Source organism: Physella acuta, unplaced genomic scaffold (assembly GCF_028476545.2).
Source record: "Physella acuta isolate Inbredline_101_S28 unplaced genomic scaffold, ASM2847654v3 ptg001617l, whole genome shotgun sequence".
Classification (NCBI taxonomy): Eukaryota; Metazoa; Mollusca; class Gastropoda; family Physidae; genus Physella; species Physella acuta.
Window position 1 is genome coordinate 53,654 of NW_026733131.1, and position 11,859 is coordinate 65,512.

The following is an 11,859-nucleotide window of genomic DNA, read 5'->3' on the forward strand; positions in this document are numbered from 1 at the left end:
TGGTATTATTTTCAATATCTGTTCGATGTACAACAAAGTAGAGCTCTTATCCTTTGCACTACACAAATCAACAAAATAACAGTTAATAACAGTTAATCTCCAACCCACATCGGGCTGCTATTTTATAGTGTTACACTAACCGTTATAGGAATGTGGTTAAACCAAATTGCAGCACATACGCGATTTAATGTAAACTTAATGAAAATCGATACACATTTTTTTAAACACAGACACATACAATTGTAAATTTTGTAGCTACCATTGCGCTATGGCTTAGTAAAATATTCTATTAGAAAATTTAGGTTTTGTATTCTGTTACACGTTTGGAATGTATTGATTTACTCAGTTAATATATCCAAGCTAGTAAACATGGTTTACTTACTATGTTTATCTGATTGAGTGCGTACATTTACACGAGAGAAAAGTGTACGCGTTACTGAGAGTATCATGCCACGTCATTAAATTACGCCGTTTCGTCTTGTAGAGTTAATTACCTGGTAGTGATCCTAATTTAGCGAGCGGTTATATAATAATGAGCACCGGCTTTAGATTGTGTGGGAGGGGCGAGGTTTGATTGGGCTGTATTATGTTTATTTGCGGCAATTTAATTTACACTCCATCAAACACTCTATTAAAACATTCAACCGTAGGAACTAACACAAAGGCGATAAGAATGTTTTACAAATTTTATTATCTTGTTTTATTTATTGATACAACATTTTTACTCTATGCTTTATTATTGTATGATATAAAGGAAAGTTTTCTTTAAAAAAAAAACAGCGAGTTAAAAATTGAATAAAAAATTGTGCACAGCACACTTTTTTCATATTCAAAATAACTTTTTTTTATTACTAGGAAAAAGGAAAGTTTTTCCATTAAAAGACAATATCCAATATACAAGTATATATTATATAAACACAAAAGATGTTATTTTCTGTAGTTGAATATGACAGTATATAATAAAGGTACATTATGAACTTATTTAATACAAAAGAATGATATTATTTAAAATAATTATTTTACCCCATAAGGGTTATGCTTAGGGTATTTCATTATATTTGCTTTTTTATAATAGTTATTGCGAGATTTATAATATAAACACATGAAACATTTTAATTTTTTAAAGTGGAGGAGATAAAAAGGAACATGGCATTATCTCCCTTACCCCGTCAAATATACCCGGACATTTCCCCTCAACATTACCCCTGGAGTAATTACCTCCTGTCAATTACCCTCTGTCAATTATCCAGCGCCCAGTCGGATATTAATCTCTCCAGTCATTGGTTAAGGTACAGTTAGGGCTAGGGTTTGGGTTTTCGTTTGGCTTAGTTAGAGGGCTAGAGTTAAACCAATGTCTAGGGTTTGGGTTTTCGTTAGGCTTAGTTAGAGGGCTTGAGTTAAACCAATGTCTAGGGTTTGGGTTTTCGTTAGGCTTAGTTAGAGGGCTTGAGTTAAACGAATGTCTAGGGTTTGGGTTTTCGTTAGGCTTAGCTCGAGAGCTTGAGTTAAACCAATGTCTAGGGTTGGGTTTGAGTTTAGTTTTATGTTGAGGAGAATGTTTAGGTTTAGGCTTTTTCTGAAGTTTAGGTTTACTGTAAGACATTGATCTAGAGTTGGATTTAGGCTATGGGTTTGGTTTAGGGTTAGCTTTAGTTACAGGTTTTGAGTTTGGGGTTAGGTTTAGGGTCAGGGTTCTTGAAGAGGGTAATTAAAAACGGGTGAGGGGTAATTGACAAGGGGAAAATCTCCAGGGGGTTATGTTGGGGGAGGGAGAAGTTGTGGGTTTAATTGACCTGGGGGTAATGACCCAAATAAAAGCGTGCTTATAGGGAAATCAAATGTTAATAGATTGGTAGATTTTTAGCATGGTCACATAGTTTTTAGTACACTCGATGAACTCAATGATACTTTTTTTAGAACTAGTTTTAGCTTTAAATTTTTTATTTATTTTTAATACAGTATTTTTAGAATTATTAAATGATATTTTAATAACAGAAAAAAAAATCAATATTCTTACTTATTCTTCATACATTTCTCAAACGATTGATCTAAAATTATAGTTAAAATAAAGTAACTTTATTTAAAAAAAAATAACTCACCTATAAAGTATCTATCCTAAGATTCGACGAAACATAAACATACTTAACTCGATGCACATAATAATATAAATTATGCTGAATATTGTGGGTAGTAAACTCCATTGTGGTGCTGAAAATACAAAGAATAAACACGGTTCTCAATAATGTTAAAATATTGCTACTTCAAAGTGCAGTAAAACATGTTTAAAAAAACAGCATCTATATTAAAAAAAAAAAGTATTTTCCAGCCTTTCTAGTATGTTTATCAGCTTTGTCGAAGTATGTAATTAACAGTGTTTCTTCCAGACTTTTTTCTCTTTTTCTCCGGGGGGGGGGGGGCACTTGAAATTTTCGGAGGGGGGGGGGCGGACGCTCTAAAAGTATATATTTTCTATATAAATTATATACATTTCATTTCTTTCGGGCGGGGCGGGGGGGGGGGGGGTGAAGAGATGCCTGGAAGAAACTCTGGTAATTATTAAAGGGTACTTCAAATGGATAAATATCCCGATTCTGACACAGTGTTCATTTTTGTACGCATCTGTTTTGACTGAAAATATTTTAAGTAAAAAACACGATACCCAATATAGTTTGCATTATTTGCATTCCTGCACCTCTTTTCTACAATTTAAACAAACATTTCTCCGTTTTATTGCTAAAAAAACTGTTGACCTTATTTCGAAGGACGCATTTGAAAATTTAAAACAATTGTGGTTATTTTTTTTAAATAGCTTATTAAATTTTTTAACCAATGCTTTGAACATACAACTGCATTCATAGTTTTATAGATGTTTGTTGATAATTATTCTGTAAAAGCGTATCAATTGAAAATTACTTTGCTCTAAGTATCCAGTAACACAACATTTACATATCAAACCAGTGGCGTAGCTGGGTCGGGTGTCAGCCAGTGCGGCTCTTCGTGGTGACACCCCCACTCCCTTAACATATATATATATATATATATATATATATATATATATATATATATATATATATATATATATATATATATATATATATATATATATATATATATATATATACATATATATATATATATATATATATATATATATATATATATATATATATATATATATATATATATATATATATAATGTGAGTGCATGTGTATGTATTGTCGAGATGGTCAATTTGTACTTAAAAGACTTAAACTATAATCTTTTATTGCCTGAACTGGCGAAAAGCACATTTCTTTAAATATTTTACAACTTTTCGTCTTGGTGTCACCCCTCCCCCCTAAATGGTGTCACCCGCACCCACCGCCCCTGCCTCGCGATACCTCTGTGTCAAACTGACCTACGCATTGACCTTTCGATGCCCAGTACGCATTCACGCCATCAAACATGCACTGGAAGTATCCAGCCCCATGGAGATAGTAGCCCTGGTCGCAGACGAAATCACAGATGGTTCCAAATGTACTCTCACACTTCCTTCTCCAATCTCCATTATAAACGGTGGGGAGTTCTCCGCAGTGCAGAACTTGAGTAAAGTGTTAGGTATTTAATAGTATATTGAGTAAAGTGTTAGGTATTTAATAGTATATTGAGTACAGTGTTAGGTATTTAATAGTATATTGAGTAAAGTGTTAGGTATTTAATAGTATATTGAGTAAAGTGTTAGGTATTTAATAGTATATTGAGTAAAGTGTTAGTTATTTAATAGTATATTGAGTAAAGTGTTAGGTATTTAATAGTATATTGAGTAAAGTGTTAGATATTTAATAGTATATTAGAGTAAAGTAAAGTAAAGTTCCCTTTAAAACCTGACGGCTTATGGGGCAAGTGATGTAATGTTCACTTGTTTCTGTCACCTCGGCATATGAAGGGATAGTGTGGTCAGCACTATACTCTGCCACCTTTGAGTACCCTAAAGTGAGTTAGGTACCCAACAGAGCAGGGTGGACTCAAAGACGTTCCCTGATTTTTTAACCTGGATTCGAACTCGAGACTCTCGAGTAAGTAGTATAGATGTCTACCTCTAGATCACATATTTGAATACACTTCTGTGATCATATTATAAGGAATAAGATTTATTAAAGTTGCTCATTTATTTATAGAAAAGACACATTGTCTTTGTTATGGCTTATTTCACTAAAAGAAAAGCAAAAGAATCAACATTAATACAAGGGAGACGTTTAAAAAGCAACAGCTTACTTGAGCATGCTCCAGGGTTTGACCATAGACCGTCATCTTCACAAGTCGTGTATGTTTTACCTTTCGACTTGAAGCCCCAGTCACAGGTAAAGTGACAAACCTCGTACTTGTCTCCCTTACAGGGCAAAATCCAAGCACTGTTTTCAACAACTGGTGGGGGTCCACAGAACGTGCCGGACACTAAGATAGAACGAACGGTATTAAATTATTCTACTTTGTAGTCTACCCTCCCCCACCAACCGAAAATTTCAAGTGCCCCTCCAGAGAAAAAAAGTCTGGAAGAAACACTATGTCCATTTAGATAAAGCTAACTATAGCAGGATGGAGGCTCGAGCTAGAGACTAAGATAGAACGAACGGTATTAAATTATTCTACTTTGTAGTCTACCCCCCCCCCCCCCCACCAACCGAAAATTTCAAGTGCCGCTCCGGAGAAAAAAAAGTCTGGAAGAAACACTATGCCCATTTAGATAAAGCTAACTATAGAAGGATGGGGGCTCGAGCTAGAGACTAAGATAGAACGAACGGTATTTAATTATACTACTTTGTAGTCTACCCCCCCCCCCCCCCCACCAATCGCAAATTTCAAGTGCCCCTCCAGAGAAAAAAAGTCTGGAAGAAACACTATGTCCATTTAGATAAAGCTAACTATAGCAGGATGGTGACCCAAATCTCGAGCTAGAGACTAAGATAGAACGAACGGTATTAAATTATACTACTTTGTCGTCTACCCCCCCCCCCCCCCCCCCCCCCCCACCAACCGAAAATTTTAAGTGCCCCTCCGGAGAAAAAAAAAGTCTGGAAGAAACACTATGTCCATTTAGATAAAGCTAACTATAGCAGGATGGTGACCCAAATCTCGAGCTAGAGACTAACATAGAACGAACGGTATTAAATTATACTACTTTGTAGTCTACCCCCCCCCCCCCACCAACCGAAAATTTCAAGTGCCGCTCCGGAGAAAAAAAGTCTGGAAGAAACACTATGTCCATTTAGATAAAGCTAACTATAGCAGGATGGTGACCCAAATCTCGAGCTAGAGACTAAGATAGAACGAACGGTATTAAATTATTCTACTTTGTCGTCTACCCCCCCCCCCCCCACCAACCGAAAATTTCAAGTGCCGCTCCGGAGAAAAAAAAGTCTGGAAGAAACACTATGCCCATTTAGATAAAGCTAACTATAGAAGGATGGGGGCTCGAGCTAGAGACTAAGATAGAACGAACGGTATTTAATTATACTACTTTGTAGTCTACCCCCCCCCCCCACCAATCGCAAATTTCAAGTGCCCCTCCAGAGAAAAAAAGTCTGGAAGAAACACTATGTCCATTTAGATAAAGCTAACTATAGCAGGATGGTGACCCAAATCTCGAGCTAGAGACTAAGATAGAACGAACGGTATTAAATTATACTACTTTGTAGTCTACCCTCCCCCACCAACCGAAAATTTCAAGTGCCGCTCCGGAGAAAAAAAGTCTGGAAGAAACACTATGTCCATTTAGATAAAGCTAACTATAGCAGGATGGTGACCCAAATCTCGAGCTAGAGACTAAGATAGAACGAACGGTATTAAATTATTCTACTTTGTCGTCTACCCCCCCCCCCCACCAACCGAAAATTTCAAGTGCCGCTCCGGAGAAAAAAAGTCTGGAAGAAACACTATGTCCATTTAGATAAAGCTAACTATAGCAGGATGGTGACCCAAATCTCGAGCTAGAGACTAAGATAGAACGAACGGTATTAAATTATACTACTTTGTCGTCTACCCCCCCCCCCCCACCAACCGAAAATTTCAAGTGGCCCTCCGGAGAAAAAAAGTCTGGAAGAAACACTATGTCCATTTAGATAAAGCTAACTATAGCAGGATGGTGACCCAAATCTCGAGCTAGAGACTAAGATAGAACGAACGGTATTAAATTATTCTACTTTGTAGTCTACCCCCCCCCCACCAACCGAAAATTTCAAGTGCCCCTCCGGAGAAAAAAAGTCTGGAAGAAACACTATGTCCATTTAGATAAAGCTAACTATAGCAGGATGGTGACCCAAATCTCGAGCTAGAGACTAAGATAGAACGAACGGTATTTAATTATACTACTTTGTCGTCTACCCCCCCCCCCCCCCCCCCCCCCCACCAACCGAAAATTTCAAGTGCCGCTCCGGAGAAAAAAAGTCTGGAAGAAACACTATGTCCATTTAGATAAAGCTAACTACAGCAGGATGGTGACCCAAATCTCGAGCTAGAGACTAAGATAGAACGAACGGTATTAAATTATTCTACTTTGTCGTCTACCCCCCCCCCCCCCCCCCACCAACCGAAAATTTCAAGTGCCCCTCCGGAGAAAAAAAGTCTGGAAGAAACACTATGTCCATTTAGATAAAGCTAACTATAGCAGGATGGTGACCCAAATCTCGAGCTAGAGACTAAGATAGAACGAACGGTATTAAATTATACTACTTTGTCGTCTAAACCCCCCCCCCCCACCAACCGAAAATTTCAAGTGCCGCTCCGGAGAAAAAAAGTCTGGAAGAAACACTATGTCCATTTAGATAAAGCTAACTATAGCAGGATGGTGACCCAAATCTCGAGCTAGAGACTAAGATAGAACGAACGGTATTAAATTATTCTACTTTGTAATCCACCCTCCCCCACCAACCGAAAATTTCAAGTGCCCCTCCGGAGAAAAAAAGTCTGGAAGAAACACTATGTCCATTTAGATAAAGCTAACTATAGAAGGATGGGGGCTCGAGCTAGAGACTAAGATAGAACGAACGGTATTAAATTATTCTACTTTGTAGTCTACCCTCCCCCACCAACCGAAAATTTCAAGTGCCCCTCCAGAGAAAAAAAGTCCGGATGAAACAATATGTCCATTTAGATAAAGCTAACTATAGCAGGATGGTGACCCAAATCTCGAGTTAGAGACGAAGACAGAACGAACGGTATTAAATTATTCTACTTTGTCGTCTACCCCCCCCCCCCCCCACCAACCGAAAATTTCAAGTGCCGCTCCGGAGAAAAAAAGTCTGGAAGAAACACTATGTCCATTTAGATAAAGCTAACTATAGCAGGATGGTGACCCAAATCTCGAGCTAGAGACTAAGATAGAACGAACGGTATTTAATTATTCTACTTTGTAGTCTACCCTCCCCCCCCCCCCCCCCAAATGAAAATTTCAAGTGCCCCTCCAGAGAAAAAAAGTCTGGAAGAAACACTATGTCCATTTAGATAAAGCTAACTATAGAAGGATGGGGGCTCGAGCTAGAGACTAAGATAGAACGAACGGTATTTAATTATTCTACTTTGTAGTCTACCCTCCCCCCCCCCAAATGAAAATTTCAAGTGCCCCTCCAGAGAAAAAAAGTCTGGAAGAAACACTATGTCCATTTAGATAAAGCTAACTATAGCAGGATGGTGACCCAAATCTCGAGCTAGAGACTAAGATAGAACGAACGGTATTAAATTATACTACTTTGTCGTCTACCACCCCCCCCCACCAACCGAAAATTTCAAGTGCCCCTCCGGAGAAAAAAAGTCTGGAAGAAACACTATGTCCATTTAGATAAAGCTAACTATAGCAGGATGGTGACCCAAATCTCGAGCTAGAGACTAAGATAGAACGAACGGTATTAAATTATTCTACTTTGTAGTCTAACCCCCCCCCCCCCAACTGAAAATTTCAAGTGCCCCTCCGGAGAAAAAAAGTCTGGAAGAAACACTATGTCCATTTAGATAAAGCTAACTATAGCAGGATGGTGACCCAAATCTCGAGCTAGAGACTAAGATAGAACGAACGGTATTAAATTATTCTACTTTGTAGTCTACCCTCCCCCACCAACCGAAAATTTCAAGTGCCCCTTCGGAGAAAAAAAGTCTGGAAGAAACACTATGTCCATTTAGATAAAGCTAACTATAGCAGGATGGTGACCCAAATCTCGAGCTAGAGACTAAGATAGAACGAACGGTATTAAATTATACTACTTTGTCGTCTACCCCCCCCCCCCCCCCCCCACCAACCGAAAATTTCAAGTGCCGCTCCGGAGAAAAAAAGTCTGGAAGAAACACTATGTCCATTTAGATAAAGCTAACTATAGCAGGATGGTGACCCAAATCTCGAGCTAGAGACTAAGATAGAACGAACGGTATTAAATTATACTACTTTGTCGTCTACCCCCCCCCCCCCCCCACCAACCGAAAATTTCAAGTGCCGCTCCGGAGAAAAAAAGTCTGGAAGAAACACTATGTCCATTTAGATAAAGCTAACTATAGCAGGATGGTGACCCAAATCTCGAGCTAGAGACTAAGATAGAACGAACGGTATTAAATTATTCTACTTTGTAGTCTACCCTCCCCCACCAACCGAAAATTTCAAGTGCCCCTCCAGAGAAAAAAAGTCTGGAAGAAACACTATGTCCATTTAGATAAAGCTAACTATAGAAGGATGGAGGCTCGAGCTAGAGACTAATATAGAACGAACGGTATTAAATTATTCTACTTTGTAGTCTACCGCCCCCCCCCCCACCTCCCCGAAAAAATGGCATTTAGATAGAAAATATTTACTTTTAACAGTGTCCGCCCCCGCCCCGAGAATTTTACTCCGCCACCCTCCCCCTCGCGCCCCGAAAAATTCAAGTGCCCCCCCCCCCCCCCCCGAGAAAAAAAGTCCCGAAGAAACACTGTGTCCATTTAGATGATGCTAACTATCGCATGACTGTCCTGCCTCCCCTCAACAAAGTTACAAAACTGTGAGGCGTTAACTATACCACGCCTTAACCTTTAATGCAATTAATATCTATATGTATATCTTATCCTACCATTATCCCTATCACTTGCAATAAATTTAAGCGCTAGCTATAAATTAAGCCATAACCATAACGATAATACTAAGTCTAACACGAGGTTTAGCCTAATCCAATCGATAACATTTGGCTTGTCTCACTGGCTCTCTTGTAAGTAAAAGTAAAGTTCCCTTGCAAACCTGAAAGTTGACTTGTTTCTGTGACCTCGGCACACGAAGGGATAGTGTGGTCAGCACTGTGACCGGTCGCCTTTACTTACCCTAACGTGAGTTAGGTACACATCAGAGCTGAGTGAACTCAGGGACGGTCTACTGAGATTGGCTCTCTCGGGGCCCACTTTACTTGCAGTCCCGATCACCACCCCCACTCCCGTTTAACGACAAAGTATAAACTTATAATGTATATGTTAAATAAGTTTATAATTTAACAAGATCTCCCATTCCTAAAGTTTTAGGTGCCCATTGGGTATATATAAAATGGATTCAACGGTAACGTAGAAGCTATCGAAAGTTAACTGAGTCAAAATTATATCTGTTAAAAAAACACGTTTTCGTTTTCTATTTCTATCACACAACTTTTTGATCCTAGGTCCACTATACCGTTCATTAACGAACTTCTTCACCCCGACCCCCTCACTCCCCACTCCCACAAAATGTGTTGTTCAATGGCAAGGTGGTTAGGCTATTACCAGCAATTTTAAATTGTATTTTTACCAATTAATATATTTCTTTGATTAAAATTCATGGTGATAAATCGTTCCAGTACATACATATTTAATTGAGAGATATGGTAGTTATGGCTTTTCTAATAAAAATTTACAAATATTACACGAAGTCAGTACTAATCAAAGGTTGATAATGTGTATTACAAACGTCTAAAAATCGTCTTGGCACAATATGTGTTTTGTTCAAATTAATTACAAATAGCTATTGCATAATAAGACCTCTTATGCAATCGTTATTTTAGTTTAACAAACAATGTTATATATATATATATATATATATATATATATATATATATATATATATATATATATATATATATATATATATATATATACGTATTAGAATAAAAAAGTAAATAATCGACGGTCGCAATTACCTTGAGGTAGGGAACATAATATAAGGCATACAAAGATCCGCGTCACCGTCTGGTACATTTTATCATAGTTTTACCTGTTCACAGAAAACGACGCATACATGATTTGGAAGCATTGTGTGTGTTATTAAATTCAAAGGTAGCGTCCAGTTTAATGAAATGTAAAAATAAAAAGAAAACTATGTAATATAGTTTATCGGTTCTGGTCAGTATGATATATGCCCTACCTGACGCTTAACAGCTCTTAAGATTGCATGAGGCAGATTGGGGAAAGAGAAGCCGACCTGGCATAATTCTGACCTTTCTATCACAGCCAATGCCGGGGTTACTGAAACTGGTTCACTCTACATCAACTGCCTGATGACCTCTGGGTTTAAATAAAAGGAAGGTAACTTTAAGTCATTTTTATTAAATAAACGTAGCTACTAATGTTTTTTTAACCTAATTATCATGTTCTCACGTAATTTATCCATCCAATATATTTAAGAATGCTAGACTAGCATTGAAGAAATATTAAAGTTTATATTTTAAAATAAACTGATATAGGTCTAGAATTTAAAGCTCATCGTATAATAAAAGTCAAAATTTCACTTTGTGTTTACCAATATAGCGACAGTCTGCTACATTTTTTTATGGAAATATTATACTTGTATTACCATGATGGTGACATTCTTCTAACTGGTTAGGAGGAAAATGAACGCTCTTAATGCTAGTTTATGATTCTATTTTTTTCAATGCGCTAATATTTGGTGTCTTCCGGTTCACATTACATTTAGAACTATATTGAACGCATGGTAAAGGTGCAGAAAACTATAGTCAAATCAAAGATTTAATTTTTTTAAAATATAACATTAAGAACCGTCATAACATTGAGATAATTATATTTCATTACAATATTTTACTAATTTAAATTATACAAATACAAACAGAAACAAACTATATCTGATAAAAAGAAGTTTTACATATTTCATTACAATATTTTACTAATTTAAATTATACAAATACAAACAGAAACAAACTATATCTGATAAAAAGAAGTTTTACATATTTCATTACAATATTTTACTAATTTAAATTATACAAATACAAACAGAAACAAACTGTATCTGATAAAAAGAAGTTTTACATATTTCATTACAACACGTAGTTTGACTGTCAAATTGATAATGTCATTATTGCCAATAAACAGTAACAATCACAGAAAATGTTTTTTGATTCTTTGTTTTTTATGTATAGCCAAATTTATTAATTAAAATTACCCATAATTTCCTTTTAACTGCTATTTCTGAATGTCTTTTAAACAGATATTATTCAAATCAAAATAGATTAATGACATATGAGAAGTAACTTCGCTTTGTTGAACGGTGAAAAAAGAATTGTCGTTGCTATCCTCCCTTGCATTTTCCCTAAGAAACAATAAAAAAAAACCCAAAAAACTTGACAATTTGTCACGAGTATGTAATGTTTCCTCTTCACAAACAAATCCTTCAACATGCTTTGGTTATTTATATCTTCTCTGTAACGAAGCTTAACTTTACATATATCTTTTAAAACACAAGCAAGAGATTAGTAAATTAGAAATCTTAAATCATCTTATTTTTAAAAATTAACAACGTACTATGCCAAAGCTCATGTCATAGGTTAATGTACCAATAGTTATATTGGCGTTTGTGCCAAGTTTGAATAATAAATTACAGTTCAGAAGTACTG

General features: G+C 36.6%; 1 protein-coding gene across 1 annotated transcript; it reads right to left on the bottom strand.

Annotated features, from left to right (window-relative positions):
* Window positions 1-1,469: 1,469 nt before the first annotated feature.
* On the bottom strand, window positions 1,470-10,862 carry LOC131929332 (E-selectin-like). Its single transcript, XM_059285442.1, has 6 exons — window positions 10,752-10,862; window positions 10,377-10,516; window positions 10,153-10,226; window positions 4,256-4,435; window positions 3,399-3,581; window positions 1,470-2,208 (listed from the first exon to the last, which is right to left on the bottom strand). Exons 3-6 carry the CDS (start codon window positions 10,208-10,210, stop codon window positions 2,111-2,113), a joined length of 519 nt encoding a protein of 172 aa, XP_059141425.1. The 5' UTR covers window positions 10,211-10,226; window positions 10,377-10,516; window positions 10,752-10,862; the 3' UTR covers window positions 1,470-2,110.
* Window positions 10,863-11,859: the final 997 nt, after the last annotated feature.

Bases quoted from the DNA above. Each gene is read 5' to 3' on its own strand.
- LOC131929332 (XM_059285442.1), bottom strand. From the start codon at position 10,210: ATGTACCAGACGGTGACGCGGATCTTTGTATGCCTTATATTATGTTCC. The intron at 4,436-10,152 runs GTAATTGCGACC...GTTCTATCTTAG, and splicing joins ATTATGTTCCCTACCTCAAG to TGTCCGGCACGTTCTGTGGA. The intron at 3,582-4,255 runs GTAAGCTGTTGC...ACTTTACTCAAG, and splicing joins AAACCCTGGAGCATGCTCAA to TTCTGCACTGCGGAGAACTC.